This window comes from Osmia bicornis, chromosome 3 (assembly GCF_907164935.1).
Source record: "Osmia bicornis bicornis chromosome 3, iOsmBic2.1, whole genome shotgun sequence".
In the NCBI taxonomy this organism is placed as follows: domain Eukaryota; kingdom Metazoa; phylum Arthropoda; class Insecta; order Hymenoptera; family Megachilidae; genus Osmia; species Osmia bicornis.
The window spans coordinates 7,245,417-7,266,035 of record NC_060218.1 but is presented as its reverse complement, the minus strand read 5'-3'; the positions used below and the strand labels follow the sequence as shown (position 1 = coordinate 7,266,035).

The 20,619-nt window shown below is 36.9% G+C and overlaps 1 protein-coding gene across 1 annotated transcript; it reads left to right on the top strand.

Moving 5' to 3' along the window:
* Positions 1-5,150: 5,150 nt before the first annotated feature.
* LOC114872004 (cadherin-86C) lies at positions 5,151-20,052 on the top strand. The gene is made up of 17 exons (XM_046285128.1): positions 5,151-5,361; positions 5,880-6,121; positions 6,264-6,347; positions 6,438-6,551; positions 6,622-6,762; positions 7,184-7,307; positions 9,293-9,485; positions 9,577-9,820; positions 9,900-10,058; positions 10,137-10,463; positions 10,530-10,917; positions 11,049-11,274; positions 11,379-11,625; positions 11,695-11,920; positions 12,344-12,683; positions 13,356-17,041; positions 17,129-20,052. The coding sequence occupies exons 1-17, from the start codon at positions 5,151-5,153 to the stop codon at positions 20,050-20,052; spliced, it is 9,876 nt and encodes a 3,291-aa protein (XP_046141084.1).
* Positions 20,053-20,619: the final 567 nt, after the last annotated feature.

The window sequence follows — 20,619 nt, the reverse complement described above, 5'->3', positions numbered from 1 at the left end:
CCGAGGCATCGGCAGTACTGACTAAAACCCCACGGCGACCGACACTGGCGCTAAAGGATGGCTCTGGGACCTTATATATATTACTCCGGAATCATTCACCCCTGCCTCTTGGTACCCATCTGGGGTGCCTAGCATGTGGCCGACACCGGGGATCGCACCCTGTGCCGGCTTTTACTTGAGCCGCGTGCAAAGGCGTCTGGGCCCCCACTGTCGATGCCAGGGGCCCGCTTTTGGTGGTGAAGCCGTCATATATAGCGTTGAGAGAAGGGCTGTATAAGATTTAACAATTTGATTTAAAAAGAGAAACTTAACAAGTCTTTAAGGCTTACGAGACAGCCTGTATTTATATCACAAATTTCTTCAAACGTGAAATTCTATAGAATTCTATAGAATCTTACTTATAAGTAAGAGTTATGGCGAGGGTGTAGGTAAGTTTTATTGGACGGAAAGTGAACGAGTCAAAAGTCGTACGCACAGCCGCTTGTAGGTTGCGCGGTAAGGTAGCCGAGGAAACGGCCACCTACTCCCTTATCGTATTCATGAACGTCAGCCTCGCGTGCAACCTTATGCTAATCTTTGCTGGCTGTATAAGCGACTGGCCAGTGTTCGAATCATTCCCTAGTGCCACTCCTTTCGATCCTTCACTGGCCCAGACTGCTTGCAGAATAACCTACTAGCGTTTTCACTAAAATCACCCCTATAACGATCTTCAACCTTTTATTCATTCACCCTGTACGTTTTTAGAATCGCATTCTTAATTATAATATAGAAACGGAAAATTATTACACCAAATAATTATGTATTCTTAATTTTCATGAAAATGACTTTGATGGGGTGTATAAATACGTGAATGAATGTTTCCATGTAATTATGCGGTCACTTTTAATTATACAGATCTTATCTCGTATAAAGATGATAATTAACGAGGAAATCGAACGAAAGATGTCTATCGTTGAAATTTGTTCTGTACAGGAAACAAATCACGCGACCCCCGCGTTAAAGAACCCTTCTTATTAGGGGCTGCTACTAATGCCCCAGACTTCTCAAGTCCTGACTCATCGACGTTAGACTGCCTTTTGGTATTACATCGATAACCGGCATTTCTTTGTACATACCTTATATTCTGCGTTAAGGCACGAAATATAAGCTTTTTCAATTCGATAGCAATTGGAGTACTTTAATTTATTTGATTCTTTGATCTACCTTGAATAGTTATTTCGTGAAAGCTACCTCTATTTCGCTAAATCATTGCGAAAAAAATGTTTATGGTAATTTGTAATCACCCTGTTAGAAAAACCTTGAAATATAAATGTGCTGCGTAATTATAGGACTGTAATGGGAATATGTGTTAAGGATTAAGCATCGATGTGCATGCTAGGTCAAATTAAAATTTTACTTTTATAGAATAATTTTTGCATGAAACATTACAGTATTTTCATGAATTTAATACTTTCTTCGTTTAAGGCTTAGATTCTAATTTCTAAACACGTTTACGTGCATCAGGAGTCAGGGACTTTGATGTCAGACTTGTTTGGAACCTACTCTACTAGCAGTTTTGTATGAGTAATAGAGAGACGTTATAGGAAAGGACAGTGCATATGAAAAGAAAAAGAAATACCGCAGAATGCGACAAATTAAAATACAAAGGGATCGGCCATGCAACCCCCAACAGAATAACAGGCGACATTTTAAAATAATTTTCTTATTAACTCCAGCAATGAGAAAATAATTATTGAGTAAGTGTTAAGAATTTTATAGGAGATATTTTGATCAAAAAGACTATCCTTGAAATTCCACCCTTAAAGTACAATGAAAACGTCTAATCAAATTATTCAGTGAAAATCAGTGATCTGGGAGAGAAAGGTGGATGTACTTGAGGAACTCGTAGAGGGGGTGGCCGGTGTGACGTGACGTACACGTGACACAAATGTACAGGGTTCGCATCGTGGGTCGAACGGGACAACCCCTTCACATGCGCGCCGTTCGCGACCACGTGAAGTGGTATGTTCTTCCGCAACCCTCGAACATGTCGGCCCTCGACCACGGTTAACTCTCAACGCGAAGTCAGACCTTTCGTTGAAATAAGTCTGTGACGTAGAATCAATTATCGAAAAAAAGTCAATTTATCAATTAAACTCAAAGAAAGGATAATGATTACAGAGATTCCATTGCGACGGTAGTGCTGTTATTTGAATGAAAAGTGCGACGTCTTCTTGTATGGTTAATTATGTACAATTAAATGTTGCAAATATTTTGTTCTGTTGACTTTTGTTATTGAAAAATTGCAAAGTGCATCCTCATTTTTAAAAGAAGTTTCCTTCGAGAAAGAAGGAAATGTTGTCACGAAAAGTGTTATCGCCTGTATAAATTTTCACGCGGGAAAAATATTTTTGAAAGATGTGTTGAATGAACGATCGGTGGATGTTCATGCAAACATGTATTGCTTCATATTTTTGCGATACTGAATGATTCTGCGATCAGGTAAGTTTGAATTGATCAATTTTGAAGTAATTAAACACTGTTTGCACAATGTTGTATGAATTTAACGCTGGAACAACCTGCGGTCGATGACACTTACTTTTAAATTGAAAATAAAATATAAAAATAGATGAATGAAGTATAAAAACGCAAAGAAAAGGAGATTCGTTCTTTTGTTTTGATAAAAATCAACATAAAATTGAGCAAAGGCATTTTACTGAATTTTATCAAGGAAAAATTTTAACCCTTTCACGATTCACCCTTTGTTTTGTGTCATTTTTTAAAATAAATGTATGCAGTGAATTATATGTAAAGGGTTAAAGTGTTTTAGTTGACGCGTATTGTGTGCTTTCAAGCCAGCGTGGCATGACAGCACGACATTACGTCTCCCACTAACAAAGATATTTGATCGTTCCACATTCCGTAACACGAAGGGTGTTTGACCGTTTCATAAATATAATTAATAATAAATATTTCCAATGAAAAATCGAACGAGGAAGTATGGAATTTATTCAAGAGCTAGATGCATCTTTATGCAATATTAAAAAGCCTTAATGGAACACCCTTTGTCACAACCATAAATCATTATCCAGCATGAAAATAGGTTAATTTGCTGTAAGACCAATTGAATCTCAAATTATTAAGGAGTAATTAATTTTTAAATTTCGAAATTTTAATTTATTATCTTAAAATATATAAACATATGACGATATATCTAGCTGCGTGTCAAACGACAGGGGAAAAAATCAAATCGATCTATCTGTAGTGGGCAATGACCAGCAGTAATATCATTAAATTCTTATGTACAATGGTCTAGTTCAAGCTCAATCCTCTGTCAAAGGCTACTATCCATATTCACGTATCCCAACAGGAAACGAATAATTTGAAATATTTATTAACTCAATCGTACGGATAAGAAGCTATTCAAATTTAATCTGTTTTAAATGATTCATAATAATATTCGAAGCATTGTCATTGATATATATTTTTATCAAAGTTCTTTGAACCCTGTAATAATCACAGCGAATATTTTTAAATTTACAGGAATTAAAAACTTATTCTTTCTTTTCGTTTAATTTATGAAGACGATAATTAAACACAATAGTCTTAGGGTAGTTCTCAGGTTGTCCTATAATTTTGTCCAGCAATATAAATGGAAGAAGATTACCGGTAACGATAAAAGTTACGCATACTCTTGTTTATGGGAATAATTATAGTGAAAAAGGCACACAGACTATCGTGATTTCACTGGCACGTGGCAGAGGCATGTCGTAGTGTTAATTACATCGATGGAAGTTCGTGAGGGCGGGTGTGCTTAAAGATTGAATCGTTTCAGCACATTTGAACAATAGGCATAAAGCAAGCACGAATAGCAGAGGATTGATGTGATTTTTATTGATTAATAAAAGAATATCAGAAAAGGCTATTAGGTTAACAATTAATCTTAAGTTCCTTTTTCCTTAGTAGAAGAAGAAGAAAAATTTGAATTTTTACTTAATATTATATGTGCTCTTTAGCACTTCGGCTGTTATGTCATTCTATCTGGGTGACGCATGAATTTCTACAGAACGTACTCATCGATTTTATGGGGTAGGATGTTCCTTATCCAATTATAAATGGCTTTACTAACAAGCGACGTTCGATAAGTGACACGTGCTGATTTTTATTCAACATTGCACGGTTGTTTATCAAATGAATCGAAGAATTTTATCCCATTTTATTGTTGCAACTTTTGTACTTTAACATATGGACTGCTATGTCATTAATGTTTCATTAATGTAATATAAAAGCCACACATTTTTCCTAATAACACTTATTACTTTTTGATTTTATAAATTCCAGTGTATCTTCATTATATTATAAGCTTCCTTATGACTGAACAAGTTAATTAGGTTTACGATTATTACAAAGAACAATGACTTTAAGAATCTGAACTGTCGACTACATTTTACTTCCTAATAATGGTCACGACCTCCTTTCTTGATCATAAAATCAATATCTACGATTTTATCGAAACTCAGAACCTGATAACAATAGTATTATTATTTTCACTGGAATTATTATAAAAAACGAAATTTATGCCACCTTGAAAGGTGCTTCAAATGAATTAAATAATTCTGAAGATTAATTTCATTTTTCAAAATAAAAGTATGTATTTTTCAAATACTGATCAATGGAGCTATTCAATTGGTATAATTATAGATACAATTATTATTCGTAAACAGTTAAGAGTTAATGAAATGTGAACCAAGTATGTTATAATGAACTATTTACCCTGATTATCACGAGAAAATTAAGACTGCTGTCGGTAAAAGGAAGGGGTTTGCGCCCTATCACGCGGTATCGAGGAATGACCAGCAGTTCCTCGTAAATAATTACTCATTCGATAAATGGAATGACTGTCAGTCACTTGGGAGAGCTTGAACTCACTAGGCTATCCATGAAATATTTAGAAAAGAAACAGGAAAATTCGCGTAACGAAATATCGATCTTTTCATCAACGCAGAAAAATGATCAAATTCAATAGGCATTGCTTCGAAATCTCTCATTTAATATATAATAAACTGATACATCCCTGTCTCATTTATAGGAAATACCATTCTTTTGAAACAAAGCAATAAAAAATTGTATTAGAATAAATTGTTGGAAAGGATAATGTTTTTTTTTGCAGAATGCCCTTTGCAGGAGAATGGTGCAGAATATGGATTTATTTCGGATTCGTTTTCGCGTGGGCAAAGAGTGCTCGTCCACGTTTTGATACATCCACGGACATGGGGTTAGTCCTAGTTCCATCGGATGCGGAAGTAGATTCAGTCATTTTTCGACTTCGCGCGACTGATCAAGATGCGGATTTTCCACTTGTCTTCGAAATAACTGGTAACTGTTTGTTCCGTCAATTAGAAATTCTAATACTAACAACGGGTTCAGACGATTCTATAATCAAATATGAAGTAACTTCACACCTTAAGATCATTAATAAAATTATTTTTAATAAATATAAAGCTATATAGTTGAAGCAATTTATAATAAGAAAACGATTAAAAGTAATGAGTGCCCTATGACTTTTGAGTGGTGGCATATGTACAGTGTCAAGCAAAGTGGGCTCCCCTAAAGAAAATGGGAAGCCTCTTATCGGGTAGGGTGAGAGTATCAGAAAAGTGAAGCTTCCGGCGATAGCCAGGGGCTCAGGAACCCAGGGACCCGGGGAAGCCTACGAGGGGGACATCGTCATTTTTCCTAGGGAAGTCTATGGGGAGAGCTGGGGGACCCGGGAATCCAGGAATCCGTGAAACCCTATCAGGGGGGCATCACCATTTTCCCTAGGGAAACCTACCATGCTCGCCACTGTACTCAAATAAGTGTTACATATTAAATGGAACACAATACTTTCGTTTGTTCAGCTACAATCACACCTGTTGTAAGGATCGACAATCTACCGTGCACGTTATACAACAAAGTGTGTCAAGCTAATGTGATCCTAACTAAACGACTAGTTCCTGGACGCCTCCACGACTTTGCAGTAAGGGTTAGGGACACGAAGGGTGATTCGAATTCGATGCAGGCTACTATTTCTGTTACAAACGCCACCACCCCACGTGATAAAATATTCCCGCACATACCTTCCCTCATAATGGTACCAGAGGTAACTATTTATCGGTTTGATTGTAAGGACAATCCCTTATTCTATCAACGGCACCCTTAACGCATCGCTTCCTGTCATTGTAGAATTTGACAGCAATTTAAATTTTAAGTTCAATTTGATATGATCGTATTTACGAATACAGGATACTAAACCAGGGAAAGAATTGGATTATCTTCTGGTCAGAGCAAATCCATGGAGTGGGAAACCTGTGTACATCGAACTTTGGGTTAGTTATTGATTGAAGATAAAATTGTAATTAATATCGATAGTTTGGAAATATTGCAATCTGACAATTTGGTTTTAGCAACCAAAAGAGCTTTTTACTATAAGACAACGTCAAACGCCTACTCAAACGCGAGGAGTAATTACGTTAATCGGAGAACTAGATTTCGAGACTCAATCAATGTACACTCTCACCATGTATGCCACGGTACGAATGATCGAATTCAATATTTCATAAAGACTCGAGGAATTTCTAAGTAAAATATTCTAATCGTTAGGATCCATATACGGAACCTGGGAAAGATACTAGAAATATTGCAGGTTTAAGCGTAGTTGTGGTCGTGCAAGATGTTCAGGATGTTCCTCCGATTTTTACACTGGCGCCTCCTTTAACGAGGATTAACAATTCTGTACAACCTGTAAGTTGCTAACACCAGATTCAGGCATTATTTCAAATAATAAGAAATCAATCTTGAATAGAAAGTTATTTATTAATTTCATAATTTATTTATCATTAAAGTTTTAATTATTAATAATTGAAAATTTAATTAGTTATTTGAAAATAAGAGAAAGCAAATCAAATTTTATTTGAAATAAAAGCTTATTCTAAATAATAATGACTTTAAATTAAAAATTATTCATTATTTTTAAATAATTTGATTTCATTCGAGGTTTTTATTCGAAGAAACAATTATTTTTATTTCATCTAAAACAGGTATCAGAAAATTATTTGAAATAATGCCCAAATCTGCTTCAACACCTAATTTGCCACATATAATAAACAATAGCTATTGATACAGAGATTTATGAAAAAAAAATATATTTGTATTTCAATTTCAGGGGGATATAATACTACGAGTACATGCAGAAGATGGAGATAAAGGGGTTCCCCGTGAAATTGTGTACGGTCTCGTGTCTGAAAGCAATCCGTTTACCCCGTTCTTCAACATCTCGGAAACAAGTGGTAAGACAATATATCACGATTTTAGAAATAGTAACCGGAAAATTGAAATTATCAAAATAATGTTCGCTCATTTTTCTTTCTTCTTTTCACGAACAATTTAAATTTGCTGTTTTTCACGCAACTGTTATTACATAAAAAAATAACAACAACAAATGATATAGATAAAAACTGTAAATTATAAATGAAAGGAAATCTTGATACACTACCGTTCGGTGTACAAACGGAAGTCGACGTAAATTAGCGTACAGTGAAACTTACGACTGCTTTAATTGCATTTTATAGCTCTGCTATCACAGAACAAATTATTCACAGCTACACAGATACATATACTCGGACACAGGGTGACCCGATTGTTTAAGAATTATTCGATCGATGACTAACACACCAAATTAATTTATCGCTCCTTCGATCTTCCTTCCCGGCGCTAAATCGTCTGGAACATTCCACTTATAGCCAACAGAAGAAGGGAAATTACGTATGCAATTCCAGTGTAATGAAAAATGAACGAAATCGTACGGAAAACGCTTAAGGGAGAATAAACACACTTGTGAATAATAAAACACTACCTCAAAATAGAAATATTTCTTTCTCTTCACTAATAAAATCTCTCCTTCGAATTAGAAATTTTCCAAAATCGGTGCGTTTTACATCCTTGTAAAAAAAATAAAAAAAACATAAAGGGAACGGAAGGGTCGTTGAATAAGCGAGGCAATCTTACACGCTTGTTTTCGCCTGATTACAACTCGCACGAACGTGTTATCTGAAGTTGCTGGTCGGTGATCTGATTTTTTCACGGAACCGAAAATGAGTCAGGCAAGGAAGTGGCCAGGGAACTCGATAGAAGCGGTCAGAGTAAAGTCTTGACGGTCTACAACGCGGTATCGATCGTACTTAGGGGTCAGTCTCTGCTTTTCAGGCTGCGATGCTTATCATTTCGTGACACGAAGCATACGACCTCTTCGTGTATGGGTGCGTGTACAGGTACTTGGGAGAGAGAAATGGTAAAAAGGAAGGGAACAGGTCCAGAAAGAATAAACGCGATACACGTGTCCAGTTCGAGCTGTATTATTGCCCGGGAACTTTAACGGACATCCATAACTTTGTATGCCAGGATAATAAAGGCACGCGATGAAGGAATCCTTAATTCTTTCATTACAGTCACTAAATTTTCATGTATTACGAAAGTGACACTTTGAAAACGCTGTTTTTTTAAACAAGAAATGAATACGTAAATTAACCCTTTGAACTCGTATGTCATGTTGGAGATGACGATACAAATTTGTTACAAAACTTGTATGTCATGCTGGAAATAACAGTATAAATTTTGTTGTAAAATTTATTTTCTTATAAAAAATTAATTGATATGTTGATATGTAAAAATAGTGAAAACAAACTGAGTTCAAAGAGTTAAAGTTAAAAATAGAATGCTATTCGACGATGATGCATAGAGGAAGTATACTATAATGAATGTTAATAAAAGCAATCCCTTTCGTTCAGCCCTGGTTTGTCGTGTATTACGGAAAATTTCTACCACTGAATATACGAGCTTTCTACGTCATATGTACATAAGTGAGGGAGGTCGTTGACCCATATGTTTTATTCATAATTAAAGTAATTCGCTAGTAGGGGAGCTTAAATGCAATTTGTTTGAACGTATGATTAAAAGAACATGGATTTAAAAATTAAGCAGGTATTTTTTTTAATAACTGATAAGATGGTAATTTGTCCAAGTATGCAGTACTCCTTTAACACTTTGATTACCATGTCACTTTTATATGGATACTTAAATTTCCATAGCAAATTATCATCCATATTATTAGGATTTCTTTAACTTATTTTATTAGAAATATACGTATTTGGCAATTAAAATGATGGATAATAAAAATAGCAAAATATTATGAAAATAATAGCAGAGATTTGTCAAAAAATTTGTAGTAGCTTCCATGCATTTAACTTACTTATTAAAGCTTAAATTATAATTTCAGGAGAAATCAGTCTTGCTAGACCTTTGGAAGAACTTACCCAAATTACGCACGTTGGAGCACCGGTAGTACTTACAGTGGTTGCTGAAGAGATAAGAAGAAGCAGAGAAGAACCACCAGCCCAAGCAACTGTCGTCGACGTAGGTTTTCTTCTTGGAGAGCCAGGCAACAGTCCGCCATACTTCGAGAGCGATAAGTTGGTACCTGAAACATGAAATAAACAATACCTGATTTATTAACACCTTAATTGGCACAAATCAATCAAATGTTTCATTTCTTCGTTATAGTTATATAGCAACGATTAATGAAAATTTAGAGCCAGGAACGGTAATCAATTTTGGTGAACAGTATTCGACTAGAGTTAAAGACGAAGATATTGGAAAAGCAGGAGTATTTGCATTGAAATTAGAAAATAATAACAGTACTTTTGAGATAATTCCAACAGTTGCAGAACGCAGTGCAGATTTTCTTATCACCGTTCGAGATAACACACTAATTGATTATGAATTATACAAAGTATTATCTTTCAAGGTAAATAAAATTCTTATAGAAAAATCGTTTTTTATATAAAATGCAAAGAAATGTCATTTTCATTTATTTTTAAATTCAGATTGTAGCTCAAGAAGTTGGTCCAGCTACAAACCTCTCAACTTCAGTTCCAGTTACCATATTTTTAAGGGACATTAATGATAACCCACCAATATTTGAAGAGCAATCATACGAAGTAACGTTGTCTGAAAATGTAACAGCAGGATCACGTGTAATTCAGGTAAAAGATGAAGGTTCTCATACCTGTGATTTAACAGACTGTAAAATTGTAGTCTATTATTTTTTTTTTTACTAATAGGTACACGCTACTGACAAAGATACAGGTGTTTTTGGCAGTATTCGATACACGAGTATAAAAGGAGAAGGAAGCGAAGCATTCACCATGGATCCCAATACAGGATTAATAACAGTCGCCATGGGATCTTCTTTAGACCGTGAAATTGCACCAAGATTGGTATTATCCGTAGAAGCGCGAGACGAGAATGGCAATGGCAACAGAGGAACTGTTCCATTAATAATTAATCTACTGGATGTCAATGACAATGCGCCTACATTCGAAAATGATATCTATCAATTCATGTTGAATTCTGATTTAACAAATTTCACGTCCCCAGCTTTTATAAAGGTATATATATTCTTCAAATTTACACAGATAGAAATAAAGTTATTGAATTGTTCAATTATTTTGCAGGCTATTGATGCCGACGCCGAGCCACCAAACAACGTGGTCAGGTACGAATTGGTCCATGGAAATTATGAAAATAAATTTTATTTAAACGAAACGAGCGGTGAATTAATCCTTCGATCGCCAATTACGAAGATCAGACGAAAGAAGCAAAGTGCTCAAGAGAAGCTTTCGAAAAAGATTGGAAAAGAGTTCGTTAAAAGTGAAGAGAAAATCCAGGAGGATAAAGCAGAAGGATCTATTCATGTAAACAACAATGAATCATTAATGAATACTCGAAACAAGTCTAATTCGAATCTAACTAATAGTGTAATAATGAAAATAATAAAAGAAAGACGAGGAAGAGCTGTTGAAGACGCTTTGTACTCTCTCACTGCCAGAGCTTATGATTTAGGTAAATTAAAAAATTTTGTCTATGTACTTTTAATATTTATGATTTAGGTGAATTAAAAAATTTTTCTTTAAATAAAAGCACCTTAATCATTTGTATAATTTTGAATAGAAAACCAATAATAATCTTTTCAGGTGTTCCACATCTTTCAAGTGTAACGCAAATTCGAATTCTCAGTGGAATCGCCATGGAAGCTCGTATAATGATGTTCGTGGTGCCAGGAGAACGGCCAGATTCAACGAAAACTGCTGAGACTTTGGCAGCCATTACTGGTGGTCGAGTGACTGTATTAGAAACTAGGCCTTATATTCAACAAAATCATACTGGAACTTCAAACACTCTGCCTGGAGGAGGGAAGAAGTTAGTAATTCAATAATACTTAATATTCATATTCAATAAAAATTAAAATTCATTAATATTACAATACATATTCGATAAAAGTTAAATTTTAGTAAACATTTCAGAAGCATCGTTATAGCTCGCGTGGAACAAACGGAACCAGGCACCCCTTTGGTAGACGTAGAAAAAATCCGAGAAACTTTAGCTGCTAATGGCGTAGGGATAATTAATGGCACTGATACGTTAACGAGTACAACAATGATCATAAGTAATATGAAACCACCTGTTGATGGAACAGCACGTAATGATAACAACAACATGCAAACATCTATAATTAACAACACCATTACTAGTATCCAAAGTGAAGAAGTGGTACGTAAAAATGTTTAACATCTAATTTAACATTTTTGTAGAAATTAAAGAAATGTTTGCTTGATTTAGACCGTATACAAAGCAGAGAATAAGTTACTGCTCTGGCTATTGATTATTCTGGGCTTGTTGATGCTTTTGGCCATTGCCATTTTAATTATCTGCTGCATTCATCCTGGGTGCCCATTTTATATGGCACCTAGAAAAAGAAGGGTGCATTCTTCGGAAACTTTGGTCGTGAGAGCTGATGGAAGACCAAAGAGACACCTTCATCGACAACCAGCTGTAGCTGCAGAAGGTAAATACTATTTTTAGCTGCAGAAGGTGCCTTAAATTCAATACCATCCATCGATCACAAGAAATCCCATGAGAATAACACAACCTGATTGGTCGCACCCCAATTCAGCTCACAGGTATTTTCGATCTTGACGTATGATTGATCGAAGAGGTAATTAGGCTACTAATTAGGCTCATTTAAAATTAGGAGGTCAGTCGATGTGTGCGTCCTCTTACCCCTGTACCATTCCTCGAGACTTATGATCGGTGGCATTTTAATCTAAATTCCTTCCACTAAAAGCGCTGTGATAGAATTCCAAGCGTAGTTGGTACAACAGGAAGTGACACGAAAATGGTAAGGGGGTGATGCACCCCCTGAACTTAGAAAAATTGTTCCTCAAAGAGAAAATGGAAAATTTACAAGCATCTAATGTTAATGTTCCAGTATCCTGGAATGGAAGAAAACAAGCATGGAGTGCCGATCCCACAAGAAGAAACTGGCAGTTCAATAAAAGAAACGTAAAGAATTGTTCGCTACCCGGGGATGTTGCTTATGTATCTCGTCAACCGAATGACGTTCAAATGAACGTCGAAGCTCAAAGATTAACAGAAGGTCCTCCTTATGATCATTCAAGGAGAAGCAGAATGGATGAACAAGAAAGATTATATATGGAAGATATTGATGGTCAGAAAGGTAGAGCTTATGATGCTGTTGAAATGGATTCCTTACAGCGACACGAAATGGACAGAGGTTCGGATGTTCAACGACATGCTTATAGGCAAAGGTAGGTAAGCTATCGTCTTACAACAGTATTAATATTTCTTCATATAGCTATCCGTATTCATTAGAATGAAAAAATGACAATAGTTAAGGGGACTTGTTCTGGGTTTATAATTTATACACTTTAAAGCAGAGGTGACGAACTGATGGCTCGTGTCCTTATTTTCTTGATCCGTACAGAATTAGGAGAGCAACTATATCGATTATCACTTCGTCAGATTGCTTTCTCGCTGGCTCTTTCTCTCTCAGTCTGTTGATTGTACACCTAAGTACTGCCCACGTCTGCTAAGTTGAGACTCGAAACGACAAAAGGGCAAGGGGGTTCACCGCACATACCGGTCGACTCCGTAGTTTTACACAAGCCTAATTATTATTCAGATATGATCACTTCAGAAAAAATAATACACTGCGGCCGAAAGTAGGGATGACCAATTAGAGCCATATTCAACTTAGCAAATACGGACAGTACTCTATACTCTATTGAAAACTAATTTTTGTAGTGGGAAAATCGGTAAAGTAGAAGAGTAGCTAGTGTAACCCACAATGGAAAAGAAGTTCGCCACCTTAGAACATCTCGTCGCTTTAAAACACTATTCCTAAATAACTTTTCCAAATAACTGTCACTATTTGAAATTTTCTTTAAAAAATCTCGATTTTCGTTTGTACCCAACGCTAGATACATGGAGCCCAGTATGAACGAAGAAACGTCTGTAAGAGAGCAACACTTCTATCGCGAGGGAAACGCCGAAGTCCTGCGCCTGGTGACCAGAGGACAAGTGGAAGACACATCGAGTCACCTTCACCATCCTCACCACCATCGTTCCACGACTTTGATCGTGGATGGCAAAGACATCATCCTTCAAAGGTTCATAGAGGATCAAAAATCGAGGCACGAGTTGTCGGTGCAGGACATCGAAGCAGCTCGTAGCATGGAGTCTCATCAGAGATCCAAAGAGATGTTCCAGCAACAAGCACCAGAGATAATCTTGATACCGGACAAGCTAGATCTGGGACACAGGCAGCATGTCGAGGAGATAGGACCAAACGTTCAAAGATTGGTCATCGATCACGGTGATTACGAGAAGGAATCACAGATCAGAGATGCTATCAAACAAGAGAGACAAGGAAGCGGTGCAACTGCGGCTCCAATGGCGGAAAGACCTCCAATTATCGACAAAGATACTCTAGCGAAGAGTCAGTATTCTTTTCACGATCTGGAATTAGCTAGACAAAACGCTTTATTGACCCGATTGTTATTAGAAAGAGAAAATAAACGTCCAGGAGGTGGAGGAGTGGATTCGACGAGTTACCTGGAGACTCAGAGTCTTCCTGGACAGGTGGCCATTGCTACTCAAACCGACAGAACGGCGGCTACTCAAACGGAGCGTCAGGTGAGAAGCAGAAGCGACAACGACGAATCTGACGAGGAATCGCGGCACAGAAAGAAACTGAAGTCTAGAAAGAAGTACGGCGAAGGAGAGTGGAGAAGATCTCGAACATTGTGGATGAAATCGCCGATCGAAGAAGAAGGTAGTCCTTGCTTCGACAAACGACTGAGCATTTTGAGGAAAAAGGTGAAGGAGGTGAAGGAAGGTAAGAAGATCTCCTTGGAACCGCAAGTTCTTCGGGAGATTTCCGATTCGCTCGATGGGAATGGCAGCTCCTGCAAAGCGGAGGAGGATGAATCGACTAAGACTTACAGAAAATCCACGGAACAAACGAGTATTAGTTACAAAATATTGAATGAAAAGAAGGACGATTCGCAGTCCTCTGAGGAGGCTCGTAAGCGAGAGAAGAGTTGCGAGGATGCGACCGACGATCAGAAAATGAATATCACCGAGTCCACTTCCTCGCCGGAGATAAAGATTCAGCGCGAGAGGACGGAGGACAAGAGTCCGCGGAAGGAAGGGAAATCAAAGTCACAGAAGAAAGCTGATAGTATGATCAAGCCGAGCTTCAGGATCCTCGAGAAGGAATTCACAATGTTGACGAAGAAACTGAGCAAACTCGGTGACAAAAGATTGCAGGGGAGCACGAGCGACAGCACGAGTCAGGAGAAGTTGGAACCGTGTTCGAAGAAGGAGCCGGATCACAAAAGTTTGAGGAAAACTGATAACTCTCAGAAACAGACGATCGAAACTGGTCCGAGCGTATCGAGGACCGAGCAGAAAGCGAAACAGAAGAAGGAAGCTGCCATAGCGAAGACGAAACAGAAGCTCAAGTACCAGCAGACTCACGTGATGAGCACCGGAAGTTCCGAGTACGATGATGCTCTGGACAAATCGAAGAGAATAAGCGGAACTTGTCAGGAAACGAAACAGAGACATCCGATTCATGGGAAATTGAAACGCCAGCCTGCGATTGACCGGCGAGAGACGAAAAAGCAAACGGAGCAGGAAACTGGAAAGCGAAAGCACAGTCCTCCGAGAGGAACTCCGAAGATTGAGCGGAAAGCTGAGAAGAGATTAACGCGCGCGCCGAAATTGTCAGTTGTATCTCATAAAGGGCATGTAAGTGAAGGGACGAGCACCAGTACCGAGGATAAGAAAGATGCGTTTAATTTTTCAGATTTTAAGAAGAAAAGCAGTAGCCTTTCGTCGGACAAAGATTCCAGCAAGGTGGTTAAGGATGATGAGAGAAAGGGTGGGAAGAAGGCGGTTCAAAAATTCAGCGATGACTTTGTCGAAGAATCTGAGACGGCAACTAAACAAGATGCGAAAAGTGTGAAAATAGAACCAATTCCTAGCAAGGAAGAGTCCAGTCCTGATAAAATGAAGCAATTGATAAAAAGTGGATTAGGATATGGAGAACTTTTGGTTGAAAAGCTGAAGAAAAGTGAACAACCACCGTCTACTGAAGAAATGAATAAAACTCCTGTGGATGATAAGCAGCAATCGATTAAGGATCATGTGATTGATGATAGTGTTCAAATGAAAAAAGAAGAAATTATTGAAATTAAGGATATTGCAGTAGGTGAACAACCTGAGGATCTTCCAACATTTCAAATTGAATCAACAATAAAAGAATCAGAGAGACAAATAATAGATGTTAAAGATGATACAAAACCGAGTGAAAAAGATTATTCATTTGAAGGAGAGATGAAAACAGTGAAAGAAGAACATGAAGATAAAATAATAAAAGATTCATTAAAGGACACCACAAAAGAAAAATTAGAAAAATTAGAAAAAAATGGAGGAGAACATAAAAGTGACTCTGTCAAGGATATAGCAGAAGTAGAAGATAAAGTAGAAAAATGTAAAGAAGAATATAAATTATTAGATGATACTAAAAAGCATACAGATAAAATTGAAGATGTACAGACAGAAAAAGAAGAAGGAACTGAGAAACTGGATGCTGCACATGAACATCTGAAAGAGAGAGTGGAAAGGCTGTTTGAAGATCATGAAACAGAAATTGAAGACTTAGACGCTGAGCATAAAATTAAAGAAATTTCTGTAAAACCAAGTGAAATGAGTAGCTCGTTAGATGACACTCATAAGGATGTAGAAAGTAAACATGATATTGAAGAAAAGATGAATGTAAAAGAAAAAGAAAAAGATGTAGAAATACAAGGTAATGGCAAAGTAGATCTAATACAAAAACCTGAGGAAGTAATTGAATACTATATAGTTGAATCACCAAAAAGTGAGATATATAGCATGGAAAAGGAATTATCAGATAAATCAGAAAAATATGAAAAAGAAGAAAAATTATGTGAAACTGATAAACAAAAAGAAGAACACGTAGAATATGCAGATATAGATGAAAAACCTGTAATTACAGAAGAAGAAGAAGTAATAAAAATTATATCAACTGGAGATGGAAAAGAAGAGATTCGTTTAGATACTTTCAAAGACGAAGAAATTAGTGATTCAATCAAAACTGATGATCAACAAAGTGAGAAGAGTGATTTTTTAGATAAAGAAAAAATAGAAGAAATTAAGAAGGAAAGTGATATATTTATAGAAGATCTTTCTTCAGTTGAAGACAAAAGCACTGATAAAGAAAGGGAAGAAGATATAGTAAAAAGTAAATCAATGGATCATACAATTCTTGAACAAGAAACTACTTATCCTGATAAGGACGAAATTTCTGACAAAGGACAAAAAGTTTCTACAGAAGTAGCAATTGATCTAATTAACAAAGAAGATGTTAGTTCTCTAAAGAAAGAAGAAACTTTCGATAGAGAACCAGAAACAGTTACAAAAACTGAAATGGGAGATCATCAAATAGAAGATAAAGAAAATGCTTTTCAGATTGTAGAAGAGAAAACTATTGATAGTACTTCTTTTGACAAAGAAACAGCTTCTGATGAAAAGGAAGCTTTCACAGGAATCGATAAAACTGCTGATCAGGAAATTAGTGAGACAGACAATATTTTCTTTGATGAGGAAAAAGAAAAGCATTCTGAGGAAACAAAGGAAGGTATTACAAACGATATAATTCAAGATGATCAGATCACTGAAGAAAATGAAATAAAAGACAAATATCATGACCAGCAGGAAGAAATTACTTCCAGAAAGGATACAATAAAAGATGATGAAATCACAGAAAAAGATTTGTCTATACCTGTGGATGAAATAAAAGAAAAATACCATGATGAACAAAAGGAAGTTATTATAGAAACAAAGACATTAGACGATAGTCAAATCAGTAAAGAAGAGTCAGAAATTCCAAAAAGCATGAAAATTGAAGAACTTGATTCAAAGGTTGAAGAAAAGGCTGTTCCTTCAGAGATAAAACATGATAAATTAAATATAGATGAAAATATCAATGATCAAGAAACAAATGGTGATTTAAAAACGACTAATGTTGAAAAACAAAATCTTCACGAGACTGTTCCAAGCAATCTTCCTGTTTCTATTATACAAGATGTGAAAGAGGAAACAATAGCAGAGGTATCTTTAAAAGATGATCAAACCACTGAGGAAAAAAGTGCTTTTGCAGAGATGTTTATAGGTGTACATTCGCTAGTTGATACATTAGCAACTAAAGGAGAATTAATACCTACAGAAACTGAAACTGAAATTAAGGAAGTTGCATCTCATCAAGACGATGCAGAAACTTTCAAATCTGACGAAGCTTCTCTTTCAAAACACGACGGTGAATCTTTAAAGCACACAGAAGAAAATAGAAGAAACCTCGAAGAAACACGGGAAGAAATGATGAAAAACAAATTAATGATGCCTGCAGAAAATAAAACAGAGAGTATATCAGAGGATACTATCAAAGAGGATTTAACAGCTGACGTAATTAAAAAGTCCAAAGCAGAGGGATTAAGTGATAGCGAACAAATCGTTGAATTATCAGCAGATGAAGCAGCGATATTAAAAAAGCTTGATGAGAATAAAGAACCTGTAGAATCTTTGGATGATAAATTATCGTCGCCAATAAAAACGGAAAAAATGATGGATCAACCGTATGTCGCTGAGGAATCACTTCAAAGCAAGGAATCCGAAATAGTTCCAAAAAGTGGGACAGTAGATGACAACGTGGAGGAAAATACTGAAAAGGAAGAGGAATTGCACGAGCTACCGCTAAGTTTCCAGGAAACTTCTTCCCCAGGGTCGAAGGAAGCGTCAAAAGAAAAGTTTCTGTTAGATCCCATTGCCTCGGAAACTCTAACGGATTCGAAAAAAATAGTCGAACCTGAGGAACAGTTGAAATTAGTCAGCGAGCAAGTTGAACCGCGAGAAGATTCCCAACAATCTGTTGGGAAACAAATTTCCAGTGCAAATGAAGACGAAACTCAGCCACTTCCTGAAGAGCAGCCGCGTATAACCATGATTTCTCAAGATGAAGAAAGCAAACAAGATGCGGAGGGAACGTTGCTTTCGAAAGAGAGTATGATGGTGGGAAGAGAGCTGAAGGATGAGGCTGTTGGAGAACGATACGCAGACGTAAGCCTACCACTTTTTACGAGTATAATAGATACAATGGACGATTCGGATGATAGTGATTCATCGAGTGATATTTCCAGGAAAACTACGCTGACCACCAGACCGTATCAGACCCCACGGCATCGCGCACGACAGTCCCCCGAGAAAGAAAGCGCTCAAACTGAAGTACACGACATCGAGGACGAAGAGAAAGTGTTAATAGTGGAGCTGGAAGATGAGGACACCGGAGTTTCGAAAGAGATTACAATGTTTGAAAAAAGTGAAGAACAGTTTAAAGATAAGGCCACTGCACTGAATGAGGAAAATAGGACAACTGTGAAAGCAGAGACAGCTTCTGGTTATACAAAAATGGCAGGCAACGTCGAAGAAGAAAATGTACAAAAGAAGAAACAATCAGAATCAAAATCTATTTCAACGTTCGAGGAGTTCACCTCGAAACATACAAAAGAAACGAAATCAAAATCTCACGAAACATCGTTAATTCGTAAGCATTTGAAAACTGAGCTAACGAAAAGTGACGATAAAAGAACGAAAGACACGGAAAGAAAGAAAGCTCCTTTTCGAGGGAAGAAGAAAAGTTCTTCGGAAGAATCTTCCGAAGAGAAAGCATTTTATTTTCAAGATGCAACGAAATTTCATAAGAAACCTCCGGACAAGCAATCGGTGAAGAAAGACAGCCCTCGGGTGAGATCAAGAAAGATGGATGAAGACCAACGAAGAAAGCAATACGCTTTGAGATTGAGGGGAGAAAAGGAGAAAAAATCGGCCAGTGGTGAGAAACACTCGACTCCTCCAAAAACAGGTGAAATAGACACGAGCAAAGCACAGCCTAAATACATGGCTTGGTACAAGAAGAACCGCGAAGAAATGGAGAAGAAAAGGGCCGAGTTAATAGCGACTGATGAAGAGGATCAGCTTCCTCGATGGTTAAGAAGGAGCATGAAGAATCAAAAATCGGAGAAAGATAATAAAAGGACTTCCACTCACAAAGTTGTTGATGCAACTCCGAGGACGAAGCAAAAAGTGAAACCTCTTGTGAACGTTGAATCTGAACAATTGAAAGCCATTGTTCGTCAAGGAAGGAAATTAAGGCGAGCCGAAGGTGGGAAAAACGAAGATCCACCTGTTCAGATATTCGCGACGACGCCACCTGCAGCTCCACAAGGTGGCAAACATCATTTGGTGCAGCATTCTGAATACAAATACGAAAAAGTTCCGCCGCCCTTTTACCTCCATCCTCCACCGGTTCCCCATCCATCGCCCCAGTTATCGCCCCAACATTTTGAAATTCCACCGACGATGGAACCCGCCCAAACGGAGGCCGATTTCGATTCTGGAATAGCGATATCGTTACAGGGTGGTAATAGGCTACGACATCAACAACTTTTGGAGAAGAAAAGTGTGTTCGACATCGCGTACAGCGAAGCAGCTCCTTCCCAACTGCGCTCTGACAGTACCACTCCTCCGTCTTGAATTGATAAAATCATATTCGAACTATTACACACTCAGATTTCTGAACGAAATTAATGATTTATTTAAATTTTCTGAATTATTATACTTGGACGTGAAAGGAAGAAATTACATTACGCACAAAATGCAGGGTTAATTATACCTTAATGATGGGGATAAGAGATCGTAGACGTCACGTTATAGAATTTACACTTTGGTAGTATGATAAATAAAATGGATATATGGGACAAAATTAAAAGAACTTTACTAATTTCTTCTTTATGTTGAAAAAATGAATACTGAATCTCTTCTGTAAGAACAAATACTGTTTACACAATTTATAATAATGAATGTAGGTTTCTTATAATTGCCTCCGTCCAAAGGAAACGTCAACATGATGACCAATTTTATATTATGATTGTTATCTCAATATTATGATGTTTATAATTATCTTGTAAATATATATGTATAAACCCAACAACATGCTTTTTATTTACACACCTAATTTTAGTAATTCTGTCATAGCTATAGGAACATACTAAATCCGAGCAAAATAGACTTCTCTAAGAAAAAATTCTCATAATCCTAATC

Excerpts from the sequence above, each read along its gene's own strand:
- LOC114872004 (XM_046285128.1), top strand. The coding sequence starts at position 5,151 with ATGCCCTTTGCAGGAGAATGGTGCAGAATATGGATTTATTTCGGATTC. Across the intron at positions 5,362-5,879 it reads CTTCGAAATAACTGGTAACT|CTACAATCACACCTGTTGTA; the intron begins GTTTGTTCCGTC and ends TCGTTTGTTCAG. Across the intron at positions 9,821-9,899 it reads ACAAAGTATTATCTTTCAAG|ATTGTAGCTCAAGAAGTTGG; the intron begins GTAAATAAAATT and ends TTTTAAATTCAG.